General features: G+C 58.1%; 1 protein-coding gene across 6 annotated transcripts in view; it reads left to right on the top strand.

Moving 5' to 3' along the window:
* The window catches only part of ABR (ABR activator of RhoGEF and GTPase), a 172,800-nt gene that overhangs the window by 105,237 nt on the left and 51,239 nt on the right, over positions 1–16,324 (top strand). For 5 of the 6 annotated variants that reach the window (XM_028519029.2, XM_028519030.2, XM_028519033.2 and 2 more), the window contains 3 exons: positions 4,500–4,685; positions 9,833–9,940; positions 12,618–12,678. In XM_028519029.2, coding sequence (XP_028374830.2) covers positions 4,500–4,685; positions 9,833–9,940; positions 12,618–12,678 — 355 coding nt within the window. Of the gene's footprint in view, positions 1–4,499; positions 4,686–9,832; positions 9,941–12,617; positions 12,679–12,985; positions 13,161–16,324 lie in introns of those variants that run through there. The other variant, XM_028519034.2, reaches the window with a different exon arrangement.

Genomic DNA, 16,324 nt, shown 5'->3' with positions numbered 1-16,324 from the left:
TGGGACTGACTTGAGTTTCCGTTTGTCCCAGCAAAGATAACAACAGATTTAGGGGCCAAGACACTCCCTCCCCACCTCGCCTACGCTTGTGCCCCAAAGGCGAAAACTGTGAGGCTGGGGCCCTTCCTCTCCCCTCGGGTTTGCTCACTGTGGGCCCCTGATTGGTTCTCTCCTGAGCGGAGCTGAGAGTGAGGGAGGGACACTCCGGCTGGGAGGCCTGGTCTGTGGCTGGAGGGCTCCAGGAAGAGGGGGCAGGACCCACCACAGCCTCTGCCTCTGCTGATAAGCCTTGGAGATAAGGAGTCAAGCCCTTCCTCCCTCCTTGAGCTGGGAGCCCTCCCCTCTCAGCTGCCTAGTAGCTAAAACCTTTGCTTTTTGGGGGTGATCTGACAAAGGGGCTCAGAGGAGAAGCTCTGCCGTCTCTGAGCTCCCTTCTTCCTCCCAGGCATCACCCCACCCCGTGCCCACAGCCCTGCTCCTAATGCGTTTGACTGTTCTCAGCTTAACACTTCCTGATAGGCCGAGGGTGAGGCGTGTGTACCAACGACTGTGCACACACACACGCGCAAGCGCAGACAGGGACGCCGCACAGGAGCCTCTGTTCCTGCAGCCGGTTGCTGGCTGGGCAAGGCTTGGTCTTCTGGACTCCTCCAGGTTCCTGGTGGGCTCGGATTACAAATGGAGTGGGCCTGAGAGTCTGGGCTGGGACAAGGAGTGGAGACAAAGCAAATGCACGTTGTTCTGCATCTATCCTGTCCACGCCCACCCCCACTTCCACTCCCACCCCCACCCCCACCCTGAGTAATGAGCTGGGCACCGCGTCTGGCTGCACCGTCATCTACAGTGCCTCCCACCACCAGGCCGAGACTGGTCAGCCCTCCTCTCTGCGACTCTCAGGCTCTCGTTATGGCATTTGTTCGCAGTTCCTAGGCCCCCGTGCTCAGGCTGCTTATCTTGCGAAAGAGATGGATGATGTGCTTCTGCCTGGGCCCCAGGGATCAGGAGATGATGGTTAGTAAGCAGGCCTTGCCCGCAGCCTCCAGGCCTTCTGGGATGGGAGGTGGAGGAAGTGGGCCTCAGATTTCTTCCCCCAGTTTCGAAAGGCAAATTGCCGGAGGACAGAGCAGGCACGTGGCAGTGCACAGTCCCACCAGGAGTTAGAAGCACCTTGCCCTTCTTCCTGAGAAGCACCGCACAGGACAGAAAGAGCCAGGGTGGGCTCTGAGGTCCCTCAGGGACCCTCTCTGAGAACCGGCTTCTCTCCTGGTGCCACGGGCAGCCCTGCCCCGGCCCTCCGCGGCAGGATTGCCGGAGGGTGAGAGAGGAGGAGGAAGCTGGCCGGCTCCTCCCTGGCAGAGGAGGTACTGGGTTGCCTGTGCCTTTTCGCCCGAACCACCTGAGACCTGTGTTCTCGGCGGCACCAGAGGAAAAAGACCCGCCTTCTAGGGTCTCCAGGCAGCCAGGGCACACACCCAGCACTTTCCCCTCCCTGCCAGTGAAATCAGGGCTAAGACCAAAGGTCCTGAGAACCGACCGATGCGCCAGTGCAGGCCCTGTCCATGTAACCTGCCGCCGGAGAGCACCCGTTTCTTCCCCTTTTGCAGGCAGAGTGGGAAGTTCAGGAGGAAGCAGAGCAGTCATAGCCTGTCCTGCGTAGGCCGCTCACGAGTGCTTCCCCAGCAGCTTCTGAGAAATCCTGCCTCCTGCGCCTGCCTTCACAGGACGGTGCTCCCATGTCCTTTATTCTCGCCTTGGTGGAGACGGTGCCGTGGCAGGGGCAGGGATTAGTGGTTCTGGGACCGTGTGGTGACTCGGACACTCCATCAGCCTCTGGGCAGAAGGAGGAGTGTAAATTGTGACTGTGACCCTGAGACAGTGTCCCCTGCACACACTGCCAGGAGCTCGAGGCTGAGTGTGGCCGCTGCCTGGGGCTGGGAGAGCAGTGTTCCTTTTTTCCTGGCTCCGGGTTCCTTCTGCTTTCCTGCCAGGCGTGCTTACCCAGGCCCCACCTCTCCACTTGCCCAGATCTTCCCACCTTTCAAGACCTGTTTCTGTCACCTTCTCTGTGCAGCCCTCCGAGTTGCACCAGCACAACCTTGAGACCAGTCGGTTGGTATTCACAGTCCAAGCTGGTAATGCCCCGTCTAGCTTTGTCCACTGAGGTGTTTCATTTGTGTTGGTCCAGTTTACCCAAATAGAATATAACGTTCTCCAGAGCAAGGATTACGAGTCATACAAATAATCTGAAAAGAAAACTGGACCCCATCATTCCGCTGCTTAAATCCCTCCAGGGAAAGCCAGGTCACTGCTTGGGCTTAAAAGCTGCATTCTTTCCCCTGCAGTGACCTAGCCACTGCCCCGCCCCCACTCCAGCCCCGGCCCACTGCACGCAGGCCGGCTGGCTCCATTCCAGCCCCTCTCTCAGCAAGCCCGTTCCCCCTCAGGCTGGGGTGTTGAGGACGTCTTCCTGGAATACTGTCCCCTTTGCCCCGGAGTCTCCATTTCAGGGTAAATGTCCCCTTCAGCACCTGCCTCGGAACATCCCCTTCCTACTTCCCTCATTGCATGTGTGTGCGGTTGCGTGTTTGATTACTTCCTCGTGTTCTGTGTGTCTCCCGCACTCGATGGGAGGCTCCTCTGGGGCAGTGACCTGCGCGCCGCAGACCACCGCCCCCGCAGACCCCCGTCCCAGCCCAGCCTCGCGTTGTTAGGCACTTGGGGTGTTATTTGTGGGCTGAGTCATAATAATAGTAGCAGCCAACATTTGTGATTGCCTTCTATGTACCAGGTACATACTCAATTACTTTACATAGTTAATGGCTTTAACCTTCCCGTCGGTGTTCTTGAGAAGGTCACACCACCCTGCTGTGACGAACGAGGCTGCTGAGCCCCAGAGATGCTGAGTGACTTGCCACAGCTGTTCCGTGGTAGAGCGGGGACCCAACCCACACGGCCTGGCCGGCACCGCCCACCCATGGCGCAGCCCATCCTGCTCCCCTAGCAACGAGCTGGACATTAAGTGTTTGCTGGTTTCAGCGCCCAGTGGGTCAGAGGAGGGCTTCTGCTTTTTCTTGCCTTTTTCGTCATGTCTGGGCCTTTTTAGAGCTGGGAGGACCAGGGGGCCAGAAGCTGGAGAGCTGTCTGGGTGTCTGAGTAGACTGGACTTCCTCTTATGGGCAGGCCTGGGCTCTGCCACCGCCATTGGAGTGCGACAGGGGCGGGGGGGGGTGGGTCATGGAGCAAGGCCTGGCCGGCAGCGGCTGATGCTGGTGGCATCTCTTAGAGCGAGCCAGCAATGGCTTCGGTCCCCCTCAGGGTGGTGCTCCCTCCAGGCCAGCACCGACCCACCCATTCCCTGCTACAACGCTCCCCTCGTTGAGAAGCTCACTGCTTACTCCTGTGACATGGTGGGGGCAGCTCCAGTGAGTGCACACCTACCCTGTGACTTCTGGCTGTCCCTGCGTCTCCAGAGCAGCCCAGACGAAGTCAGGGGCCTCTGTCCATGCATCACCCGTGTCTGACTCGGGCTTCTCTACCCCGGGTGGATGTGCCCTCCCCTGCCTTGCCTTCTCTTTGTGGCGGGCGTCCGGCCCCTGTCTCCTGGAGGGCCTTTGGAGCGCAGTCTGGGCTTTGGGCTGAAGGAAGGGCAGCCAACCAGGAGCTCTTTATCCTTCAGGATCAGTTTTGTTTGTTTCTTCCTGATTAGAGAATTAGTGTTTCTGAATCACTCACTGGAGGTGGTTTAGAGGACACGGAAAGTCAAATTGAAGAAAATGCACCCAAGCCCCACAGTCCCACCGTCCCACGGCCGGGCATGAAGGTGGTGGCCTCAGCCCTGAGCCTGCACAGGGCGAGGGTCCTGGGTCACTGCCTGTCTTCTCCCCGCCTCCACCTTCAGGTCGTGCAGCATCTGGGTGTGGGCGGCAGAGATCACAGATAGGTTTCATTTTGTCTGTCAACCTTGGCGTTGAGAAAGAGTCCGAGACTGCAGCCAGGCTGCGTGAGGAAGGTCAGTGTGGTCACTCAGCAGCGGCCGCCGTGGGTCCAGGAAGCAGGACGGCGGCATGTGTGTCTCCTGTTCGCTCTCGGGACGAAGTGACGGCAACTTGAAATATCAGTGCCGCCGAGTCTCTTTAAGACTCTGTTCCCGAGTCCTAGAATCATGTGTTGTTCCTTGGTCCCTGCCACTGAGGGGTGACAAGAGAGCTTACGACTGACAGTGTAAGGCCGCTGTGGAAGAAAGCCACGGGTGAGGGGTGGGGCAACGTGTCTTGGTACCACTGCTGGGCCGGCCCTGGCTGTCAGGTCCCCTCTCCTTACACTTGCACTTGCCCTTGTTGGGGCCTGGGACAGCAGCTACTTGATGCAAACCACACTCCAGGAGCCCCACTGTTTGCAGACTTGTCCAGGCAGAACTGTGGCAGCAGGAGAGGCTAACCAGGGCCCTGGGCCCCCTGGTGCTGATGTGCTTGCCCGCTCCTTGTCCTCCTCTCTCCCAGCCCATGAAGCCCCTGAAGGCCACAGCCACCACCTCCCAGCCCGTGCTCACCATCCAGCAGATTGAGACCATCTTCTACAAGATCCAGGACATCTACGAAATCCACAAGGAGTTCTACGACAACCTCTGCCCCAAGGTGCAGCAGTGGGACAGCCAGGTCACCATGGGCCACCTCTTCCAGAAGCTGGTGAGTGTTGCGTTGCTAGAGGGCCCTTATCCAGGGCCTCAGTGGAGCTGCTGGTGGGGGTGAGGACCAGTCAGCTCCAGTCCCCTGGGTCTCCTTGGCGCTCTCCAAGGCCTGGAGGAAAGCCTGGGCCTGGTACCTGGACTCCCAGCCTCCTCAAGAAGCCTTGAGTGTTCTAGGGATGCTGGAGCCGGGCCGTGTGCAGAGATGCTCCCAGCAGGGCACTGCTCCTCTCCCTGCTCGGGGTCAGGTCCCGAGGCCCTCCACAGCAGGGACGTGTGTGTGTGTGTGTGTGTGTGTGTGTGTGTGGCGGGCGGGCAGGGACTGCTTACCCGAGACCTCAGATGTTTGCTGAGGGGGAGGGAAAGGCCCGAGTGGGTAGAGTTATCGGGAGGCTTAGTGTTGGGAAAGTCTGGCAGAGGTCTTCGCGTGCCCAGGGCTTCTGCGACACCTTCTCCCCTGGCTCTGTGTCTGGCTGTGTCCCCTGGAGGACCCCCAGGCCAGACCCACGGGGGCCCCCCACCCGGCTCTCCCCTGGGCTTTCCCCCCCATAATTTCTGCCGGCCGACAGGTGGGAAGAGAGTCAGTGGCCGCTGTTCCCAGGCGTGAATGGTGGGGGGCGGGGGGAGCAGTGCCTCTTCCTCCCCTGTGGTGGTGGGAGGGGCGGAGTGGACAGGCCTCGGCCTTCCTTGCGCTGGAGAAAACTCTTGCTCGACTATTCCCAGGGCTTTACGTTCAGCATGTTCAAAACGGAGCTCATGGTCTCTGAGTTGCTTGCTCTTCCTGCCTCTGTCTCAGGGGCACGGCTACCATCCTGTCCTCCATCCGTCTGGGGCTCCCTTAGACTCACCCTTGGCACTTCCCCTCCTCTGCCCCCTTCTCCCTCACTCTTACAGCCCCCAGAGTCCACATCTTTAGTGCTCACGGCCACCTGCCTGCCCACAGTTCTGGGGCCTCACCTGGACCACGTCTGTAGGCTCAGTAGTGGCTCCTGCCTCCAGGCCCACCCCCCTGTCCACCTCCCACCTCTGCCTTACAGCAGCAGAGTTATCTGAGCTCCCAACCAGGCCCCCCTTCTCCCCTGCTTGATCCCTTCAGTGGCTCCCCCTTGCCCATTGGATGAAGACCAGGCTCCAAGCAGTGGCTCAGGAGACCCTTCAAATGCCACCCTCTGGCCACCCTCGCCTCTGGCTGCTGCCTCCCCTCCCCCGCCCCCTGCCCCCCATGCCCCTGACACCGAACTTTCTGTTCTCAATTCACACTGCAGGCGCTCTTGACCTCTCTGTACTCGTGGTTCTAGCAGCCTGAAGTGTCCTTCCCCATCTGATCTGGCTTCACCTGGTCAGTTCCCAGCTTAGAAGTGACGTCCTTGGAGGCGCCTTCCCCAGCCCCTCGAATGCAGCTCCTCCGGTTACCCCCTTGGTGAACACTCTAACTGCCTGTCTCCCCAAAACGATAAGCTCTGGGAAGGCAGACTGTATGTGCTTCATCGTTAGACCCCCAGAACCAGCCCAGAGCGGAATGAATGAATGAATGAATGAATGCGTACACTGGGACCGTGGAGTTCCAGTGGGCACACTGGGCCTGAGGTCTCAGTCCCGAGGGACCAGCAGTGCTGCAGGGACAAGCACAGGCTCGAGGGCCAGGTCACAGCTGGGTCTGAGCTGGGGTCTGAGCTGGGCTCTGCTACAGATTAACCCTGTGTCACCAGGCCACTTATCCAACCTCACTGTGACTTGGGTTCCTCACCTGTAAGCACGAGGATCACAGAAGTATTTATTCTCGTTGGATTCTTGTGAGGACTGCCTGACAAGTGCTTGGAACAGGGCCGGGGACACAGTGAGTTGGCAAGCACTCAGTCGTCAGCCGTGGTCGCTACTACTGCTGTCGGTGCTGCTATCCTTACTATTGTTCTATTATTAACATTATTAGGGAGAGGCGCCCCAGGAGGTGTTGCAGGGGAATTCCTCGCTCCTGGTGCTGGCAGCCCCAGAATGCCGGTCCTGTTCAGGGACACCGTGTCACCCGTTCAGGGACACTCTGTCACCGCTCGGCCTGGTCCCAGAAACCTGAGCTGATTGTCTTGGGGCAGTCTCTCTTTAGCCCTCAGGAGGGCAGACGAGACCAAACCTGAGAGCAGGCGGGCGCCTTTCCCCAAGGAGAGTGGAAAGGCTGTCCCTGTTTATCTTTGTCACTTGGACCCTGCTGACTGCCCCCAGGGCCCCCCATGCTGGTCCCAGCTCCCTGAGCCTGGACACGACTGTGCTGCCCACGTCCCCTCCCCCGGCATTACAGACTGAGACCTGAAGCCCTTGGGGCTGCCGGCCCGGGTGGAGCCGGGACAGGCTGGGCATCTGGCCGTGTCTTTTCCGCTGGTCTCCGCGTATTTGATTATCCATCATGGAGACGGAAATTAGCGTGTCTGCTGTTTGTTTTGTGAGATCACCCCAGTGCCAGGCTGCCGTTTCCAAGCAACATCCTCTTCCCAGTCAACAGCGCTGGCAGGCCGGGCCTTGGGCCCTGCAGGTGAGGGTGTCTCGTGGAGATGACAGTGCCTGGGATGGCCAGTGGCCCTGCGTCCCCCGCCTGCTGCCCAAGCTCCCGTTTCTGGGTCACCTCCTGCTGTGCCCCTAGGCAGTGTAGGTGGGAGGGTAGTGTTCCAACCTGAGCATCTGGCCTTGACTCTTCTCGTGGGAGGGGAGACAGGAGAAGGCGTATCTGGAAGAAGAATAGCAGTGACTTTTACTTTGGTTTAGGATGCGACTGGCTGGCACATCCTCTGTAGCTTGGGACGCCAGTGGGCCAGTACTTCCCCCTGGAAAAGGAGACAGATGCCATCCCTTCCTGCCCTCCCCAAGACAGTTGTTGTTCGTTTGTGTTTTGGTTTTGTTTTTTTTTTTAGAAGTCTGGCCGTGTGGGGGCTGAGACCCACACGGCCCTGACCTTGGCTTCTCCACAAGCATCCCAGTTCTCCCGCCCCCTCTGGCTCTGGGGCCCACTGGCAGCTTCCTTGGGCTCTGTCTCTGTCCAGGCTGCTCCAGGCCCCTGGCCTCACCTCTCTGGGTCCCTGAGGGGCACACGGATTCTGCAGAACACAGAGTGGTCCAGGGTAGGGCAGCGCTTCAGTGGGAGCCCTGAGGAAGCCCCCCAGCAGCCGAACCCCCTTGCTGCATCACTGAAAAAAGCGTAAGCCAGGAAATCTAGAGAACAGTGCAGCGAACAACTGTGTTCTCACCTCCCAGAATGAACAGACGTTGAGTCTGAAGATGCAGGGCAGAACTTTGTAATCAGGAGGATAAGGCATCACAGGTGAAGGTGCAGTCCTTCCCTCCCCCTTTCCTCTCTCCCGTCCCTCCATCCTGGGAGCAGCTGCTGGCATGAATTTGGTGTGTGGCCATCTGGGCTGTGGTTTGTGTTTTTACTACATATCTGTGCCTTTTCGTGGGAGCGCATGGGCTTTTTAAGTGGGCATGCGCACACGTACCTTCTACATTGTGCAGTTCAGTCCGTTGTTTTGAAGCTTGTCGGTGTTGCCACCCATAGGCCTTGTTCATTCATTTGAGCTGCAGGGTGTTGGGGGGGGGGGGGCTCCCTTTGTGTGAGCGCTTGTTTCCAGTCTTTCCGCTAGAGGAAGAGTGAGGCGGCGGACACCCGCCCTCCCGTCTTCTTGGGCACATGCACGTTCTCTAGAGCAGCACTTTCCCGTGGAAATACAGTGTGAGCCACATTGACAGTGGACAGGTTTCTAGTAGCCGCACATCTAATCTAATAGTTAGGTGTAAAATACACAGGTGAAATCAATTTTAAGAATATGTTGCATTGCCCTGGCCGGGGGCTCGGCTGGCTGAAGTGTCGTCCTGTCCACCGAAAGGCTGCAGGTTTGCTCTCCGGTCCAGGCACACGTGTGAGGCCGCCAGTTGATGTTTTCCTGTCTCTCTCTGTCTCCCCTTCTTCTCCCTCTGAAACCAATAAACATATATTTTTTAAAAGAATATATTATATTTAGCTCAATAAGTCTAAAATGTCATTTCAACATGCTAGCAATATTTAAAAATGAATGAGGTCATTTACATTCTCTTTTGTATGCTAAGCTGTTGAAACCCAGTGTGGATTTTACGTTTAAGGCACCTCTCAGTCTGGACCAGCCGCATCGCAGGTGCTGGGCAGCCACACTCAGTGAGTGGCTTCTGAGAGGACAGCAGAGCTCTCCGTGGAGAAGTGGGTTTGCTAAGCAGTAGGCCGAACTGTGCATGTTTTAGTTATTAGTTATCGACAGATGACTCTCCAAAGAACTGTATTGATTCACACCCCACAAGCAGTTTATAAAAGTGCCACCTTCGGGCCAGCTCTTGATATGACTAGACTTTTAAACTGTGGCCAGATGGATGGGTATAAAATAGTATTTCACTGTCACCTGAATTCACATTTCCACCCTTTGCCTCCTTAAGAGGAAATACATATGCACAGCACAGAGAAAGCTTTCCATAAATATTTGAGGAATTGAGTGAATGTGCCTTGGTTTCCCCTTTTGCAGAAAGGGAAGATGGCATCTGTTCTGCCTCCCAGAGGAGTCACGAATCATGAAAAGCTTCAGGTCAGGTTCATGCAAATGTGTAGTGAGGCAGGGCCTGTGGTTCCCGGCAGGTGAGGGAAGTGGGGACTGCCTTGAAAGGCTCTGCCTCGCGCTTTGCATGGGGCGTGGCTCCCTGAGCAGGCCACACCCACACGTGCCCACCCGACTCCTCCCCTGTCTCTCACTGCCCCAGCTAATTCCAGGATGTGAAAGAGGTGTGAGACATTGAGGGGCTTCGAACCCTGAGAGACCTTGATGATGCTAAATAAAGCCAAATGCTGCTGATGAATTGAATTTCTGGCATGCCAACCAAGTCCCTATCCTGCTCCCCCAAAGCCCCCTTGTTAACCTTATTGGCTGAGTCAGTTTCCATGGAAACCATCAAGTTCAAAGGGATACCGTAGTATAAGCATCCTGCCTTTGCCCTCACTTCCCAGCCAGCCCTGTGGAGCTGAGGTAGAGGTTCTGAGTGCTGAGGGAGCGCCAGGGGCTCTGGTCAGCCTTCATCCATTCACTAATCCTCTCTCCCCACCCCACCCCTGCCCTCCTCTCCCTCTCCCCTTTCTTCTCCTTGCAGGCCAGCCAGCTCGGCGTGTACAAAGCCTTTGTGGATAACTATAAAGTCGCTCTGGAGACAGCTGAGAAGTGCAGCCAGTCCAACAACCAATTCCAGAAGATCTCCGAGGTGGGCCGCCCCCTGCACAGCCACCCCTGTGACTTGCGGCTTCGGTGGCTGCTCCTAGCCTTCCAGCCTCCGGGCCTCCCCTCTGCTGCTTGCCGGTTAGGGAAACGGTCCCCCTGATGGGTCACACTTCGCCTGACATTTGCTTTCTTGCACTTGACATTTTCCCTCTTAATGTAAGAACACCAATTTGTTTGATTTTGTCATTCTGTTTTAGATTATTCCGTTAGAACAGGGGAGGCCAACAACAACAAAAAAATGGCAGTATTTCTCACGCTGCAGTGACCTTGAGCAAGTCACTTCCCTTCTATTGGCTTTTGTTTCTATAGAATGAGGTGTCTGACTCGCCAGACTTGGTAGGAACCACAGGGACACTGCTTACAATGCAGGTCTTCAAGCACCTTCCCTAGAGCTTCAACTCAGAAGGTTGGGGGTTGGGGGCCCAGGAGTCTATTTTTAATAAGCTTCCTGGGTAATTTTTATTGATCAGGGAGATTTGAGGAAGTCTGGGCCAGGTGGGCTTTTCAGATCCTTGCATTCCCCCTGGAGAGCACAGGGGCCACTTACGTGGGGAGAAGTCACGGGCTCTCTAGCCGGAAATGTGTCTGCTGCTGCCCGAAGCCTTCCTCCACGTGCCCCTGCAGGGCGCAGAGGCAGCACTGTCTGCCATCGGTGTGTCTGTCTCTCTGGGAAGTGGCAGGGCGGGACTCTAGGGTTCCCCGGGAGCACAGCCCAGCTCACCCCTTTGGCCAGAAAGAGCTCAGTGGCAGCCCCAAGCCGCTGGCCTTGCCGTCAGAGCACCCAGCCCCAAGCTCAGGGTGGGGAGAACCCCTCCTCCGGTTCCAGGGGGTGGGAGCCCCCTCTGCACTTTCGGAGGCCTTGCCTTACAGACCCCTCTGGGCCCTTGGCCTCTTGCCTCAGCTCTGATGCTGGATAAGTGGTGAGGTGCAGCATAGTTTTCGTGAAACTAGTGGGGTTATGGGGTATGACCAAGTTCAAAACTGGCCTAGACGCAGCACAAGAGTCAGGCAGAGGTGCCAGTGTCAACTTGGTTATAAGGAAAAGCCAGATCGGAAAAATGTGGACTTGGGTCTGTAGCCTCGTTGGGCTTGTTAATGCTTGGGAGCCCTGCACAATTCAACATGTCTACTAGGGCCAGAGAGCGGAGGGCTGAGCTCAGTTTCTCGTCCCAAACCCAGGGGTCAGGCGAGTCACCCTCTGCCTCAGAGGACAGAGTGACGGGTGGGGAAGTCCCTTGATGTGGAGTCACGAGGCTGAAGAAATGGTGCTTCCCCGCACGGCTCCCCATTCTCCCTGGGAACAGACTGGATTCCCCGGCTCTGTGTTCAGAGAGACCTGCTGTGGCTGCCTGGGCACCGGGGGTCGTGTATAGTCCAGAGTGGGGAGGGGGGTCCCCTCCTGTGGTGAGCAGGACCCCCAGCGCTCACCCCGAAGCCCCTCTCAAGGCCTGCTGGCTCCAAGGGCAGAGTCGGCTCCTCACCCTGATTCATGCGCTGACGCTGTCTCTTCCTACTGGAGCTGCCACTTAATTACTGCAATTAGGCCCTTCTCCTCTGCGGCAGGAGTGATTTCATACCTCTGGGCTGCACTGGAGGGGGGAATGGAGAAAAATTCCCTAAAACTGGGAATGCAGACACCAGCCAGAGACATCGTTGTGAGGAGCTGAGTAACCCCCCTCCTCCCTCCTCCACTCCCAACCACAGGCTGGTCCCTGGGGGTTTTCTCTGTCTAGAAACAGCTTGAGGCAGGCTCAGGAGAAGGGGAGCTCCTGCTGCCCGAGCAGTTCCTCCTGCCCAGGCAGTGGGTGATATCGCCTGGGTACCTGACCTTGGCCTCACCTCACCCCCGCCTTTGGAGGCCCCTCAGTGCACTGAGCCCTCCAGGTGGGGATTGCATTACAGCTCCAGTTACAGGCCGCACTGGTCCTTTGGCAGGAGCTGGAGCTGGACCTCTCTCAAGGCAGATAAGCGAGGTGTGGGGCCGATAAGCTGCCTCAGAGTCTGTTTCCAGCACTCACTCACTGCCCGGTCACTCTGCCCGGGATCCCGGAGGGGCGTTAGCTCTTCCTTCCCCTCGGTTTCCTCTCTGATGCCCAGCATCAGCTGCAGAGGGAGGGGCGTGTCCCCTCCTGAGTAGGCTGTGCAAGTAAGCCTCTTGGCCCCAGGTGCGTCCCTCATCCTGTGCAGGTGTGTGGGATGCCTCACTCCTTATTGGAGGATCTGGTCTTGTCCCCAGGATCAGCTGGTCCACCTGGTGCTTGTCCACTCAAACCTTGTCCCCTCAAGGCTGATGTGCACAGACCCCTAAGCTGTGACTGCTGCTGGGGAAACCCTGGGTGCCGGTGGGGGGTCCTGCTCCTGCTGCCTCTGATTCTCTGGAAGTTGCAGGGGAGGGGCTTTAAGGGGCAGGTCTGAGGAGCATGATTCCCAAAGTCCTCCTCGCCTGCACCCTGCTGCTGGGCTCCAGGGCTCCAGGGCTCCGGGAGACCAGGGGTGTGGCACAGGGGGGCCCTTGCCCGTCGGTCTTTGGTCGGTCTTTGTCTTGCTCGCTCCTGTTTGGAGCCCTGGGTTTCAGAGCCCTCCTTCCCACCGAGCTTACTGTGGGGGATGGGCAGGCTCAGGTACAGGCCGGGCAGTGACTCCTCTCCTCTGTTTGGCAGGAACTCAAAGTGAAAGGTCCCAAGGACTCCAAGGAGAGCCACACGTCAGTCACAATGGAAGGTACTTTGGGGGCCAGGCTGGATAACAGCCCCTTCCTTTGTCTGGCTTTGTAGACTTGTGGTACCCTGCTTGTGCGAGCGCGTGCACATTCCTGTGGGAGTGTGTGTGAGTGTGAGTGCGCGCACGCGGACTCAGCCTCTGCCCCCAGGCAGCCAGCCAGCTACAAACGTGCTCCTCCTTAGGATGCCAGCCGGCAGCCTGCTCCCTTCCTCCTCCTTCCTCCCGCTTCTCCGTTGTGCCGCCCTCCCCTCCCCTCCTCCCCTGCGCTCCCCTCCCCCTCCCCCTCCCCTCGCTAGCAGAGCACTCGGGAAGCGGCTGCTTGATTCTGGAGGCTGCACAGCAGCAGTGTGCAAGGTGGCTGAGTGGCTGGGCGGCTGACGGGAGCCGGGAGCGATGGCCGTGCGCCCCTGCTCCTGCCGAGGGGACAGAGGCTGCCATGGAAATTCTCCTCATCGTTCGCTTCTGCTGTAACTGCACCTATGGTAACCCAGGCCCCTCCTGTGGGAGGTGGTGTCTCTTCCCACCGCTGAGGGCTGGCTGGAGTGGGCTTAAACGTGGCCATCAAGGTTTGGGGGGCAGCAGGGAAGGGAGGGGGCACAAGTGACTGGATCTACGTTTACCCCGGTTTACCAGCTTCCAGCCTGAACTTGAAGTCTGGGGGCCCCTTGGGGCAGGAATGGCTTGGAAAGGAAAAGAGCAGGCTAGAAGGGTCCAGTATCCCCCGAGGGTCTGTGTGGAATTGGTGGCTTAGCTCGAGAGGCTGTGGGCAACTTCCTGGAGAGGCTGTTAAAAGACAGAAAGTGACGAGGCTGTCCCTGCAGGTGTAGCAACCTAAAAGGGCTGGCGAGGGGTCAGCAGGGGGCCAGTCAGAGTGACAGGTGGTCGGGACAGCAGCGTGCTGGACGAGGAGGGCGTGGCTGGAGTGAGAAGTTGGGAGTTTCTTTGTTTCCGGAGAGGAGCAGGGGTGAGCGCCCTGGGTATTGTGTGCTCAGAGAGCACGTGCTGCCTTCAAGACACACTCTCCTCTCAGAGGGGCGGTGGCGGGAGACCCCGGGAGACCCGGGTGTGGCTGGGGGAGCAGGAAGGAGTGGGCTGCTCAGGGAGGGGGGTATTTCCAGTCGCTGGAGACCCTGGAGCTGAGGTGCTGGCACCCAGTGAAGCTGGCAGGAGAGGGGGTGTGGCAGTCTGCTGCTCCGTGAAGGTCACACGCCCACCGTGCAAGGGAAAGGATCCATCGGCTCTTGGCAGTCCCCTCAGCGAGCGGTCCTGGGACAGTTGCCTGCTGTCAGCCAGGCTCTCGCTCAAAGGAGGCTGAAGTAGGCCCAGGCAAGGAGGTGTCGGGAAGCTGGTGGGCCCTGCTCTCGGAGGCAAGAAGTGCCTTAGGGATGACCCCGGCTGCCTTTGGCAGGGGTGTGGGGTCAGATGTTACCTCTGGGTCCGTGAGTGTTGGAGTGGCAGGCAGCTGGCCCTGTCTCTCCCCTCCCACCAAACGCTTTGTCTCTGTACCCTTCCCAGTCACTAAGCTTTCACATCTCCGTGGTAACCTGGAGCTCCTTATCAAAGGCTGAATGGGGGCGGGGGGCAGTGTGCTGGAGGAGAGATGGTGGGGTTTCCTGGGCTCTCTCCCAGGGGCCACTGTGCCAGAGGGACTGCTGTCCCCTCGTCTTCTCAGGCTGTCCTGTGTCAAGGCTCCTGACGGAGGTGACCCTGTGCAGGCCCTCTCCAGCTGCCCCAGCAGCACGGCTCTGGAACTCCAGTCCCTGGGCGGGAGCCGCCCTGTGCTCCTGCCCTCCAGCTCAGAGTCTAACAGGTTGGGGTCCAGAGGGGAGCTGGGCTGGGAAGAGCCTGTTGGAAGATCAGAAAGGAAATGCTCTTTTGATCTGACCTAGGAGTTGGTCAGGTCCCACCTCTGCCTCCTTAAAAAGGAGGGGGCCGGCCCTTTGCTTCCTCTTCCCTCCCCAAAAGGAAGCTTAGTCTTAGTGAAACAGACCTGGGACCCGGATTCCAGGGTTTCTTTGGTGCCCGTGATGCAGTCTTTGAAGTCAGCCTCAACTCGGGGAGTAAGGAGCGAGTGAGCCCTTGCTAGTCACGCTTTTGAAATCTCCTCAGCTCCTCTCAGGGATGCCGGTTCTGAGGGTCCCAGGGAGACTGTGCAACTTGGGGCTCACTCTGGAGTTCATGGCTGTTTGTGGGCTCTGCAGGGCCCTGTGCCAGATGCTGTGGGGGGGTGTGAAAGAAAGTCATGTGTGACCCAGGCCCCTAAGGAGAGACTCACCCACTCCTTCCTTGTGAACCTTTCTAAGAGCAATTGACTTAACTTCTCTGTGCCTTAGGGAAGTTTCCTCGTCTGTGAGGTGGGGCTAGTGCTAGTTGCTTCCCTTTTTAATCAGAGGAAATAATGCATGTCAGACAGTACCACTGGACACAGCAAGTGCCCAGCCAACTAGAGAGAGGCCAGCTTGCTCATGTCAGTGGTCTGACTTCAAGGCACTATGGGTATTGTTTGTAAAAGCCCTGGTCAGGGAGGGCTTCCTGGAGGAGGGGGAGAGATAGGTGCTGCAGTTTGGTGAACCATGTCTATTCCAGGGACAGGAACAGCATGGTGAGGAGTGGAGAGAGGGGGAGAAGCAGGGGCAGGAAACTGGCGGGGCAGGTGAAGGGCAGGAACAGGTGAACGGGGGAAGGCGGGCTCTTCCCTCTGCATCCTCAGGGGACTCGGGCGTGCGGGAGCCCTGGGAAGCATGAACATCAGGTTGCTCTTCCTCCCCTGGTTCTTTCCATATGTGGCTCTGTCCCCGGGGCCTCCGCCTGCACTTCCCTCCCTGCTCACTTCCTCCCAGCTGCCCTTTCCCACCTGGCCGAGGTGCGGGACTCGTTCCACGGCTCCCATCAGGTGGACTCCTGAGATGACCACAGGCATATTAATAACCCCTCTGAAACCCAACCCACCGTTGGTGCAGCCCTCTGAGCTTAGTCAGAAACCTCCTCCTGCTGGGACCCGAGCGAGGGACGGAGGGAGCTGATGCCGCAGGATCAGCTTTCCCCGAGTGAACCCGAGGGCCCCCCCTGGCAGGTGTCTGCTGAACTCGCACTTTCTCTTGGCTCTCCGGGGTTCTCAGGGTGTGATTTCCCCCCAAGATGAGTGAACCCACAGGTGCACATGCTAACCAGCCTCTGAACTGGACCCCCCTGGGCTGGTTACTGGGCTCTACCCTCACCATCCCAGGACGCCCCCAGCCTGGTCTTATCCCTCCGGGCTCCCATAGCCCAGGGGGAAGGGCTCTAGAAATTGCTAAATTAAGAAAGGGCTACAAGTAAGTCATGGGAAATATGGTTGCATAAAGCAGTGTTTTTCAGTCATTCCTGCATATCCAGATCGGCAAAGGCGCTTTTTAAAAAATGCTGATACCCAGGTTCCACACGGCAGAGCCTGAGATTTGGTTCATGTGGTGAGGAAGGGAGGCTGGCAGCTGTATCTTTTAAGAGCTCCCCAGTGATTCTAATGGGCAGCCAAGCGAAGACTGCAGATAAGGCTCGTGGCACACCACTGAGACTGTGTCTCCTCCGCAGCCAGCACAGTGTCCCCAAAGTGTCTGCTTAGCGCTGCACAGGGGGTTTCTATCCAGGGCTTTGGGGGACTCTGGGG

The sequence above is a fragment of the Phyllostomus discolor genome, chromosome 8 (genome assembly GCF_004126475.2).
Source record: "Phyllostomus discolor isolate MPI-MPIP mPhyDis1 chromosome 8, mPhyDis1.pri.v3, whole genome shotgun sequence".
In the NCBI taxonomy this organism is placed as follows: Eukaryota; Metazoa; Chordata; class Mammalia; order Chiroptera; family Phyllostomidae; genus Phyllostomus; species Phyllostomus discolor.
Note: the sequence above shows the minus strand (reverse complement) of the source record. Positions and strands in the feature narration are given on the sequence as shown.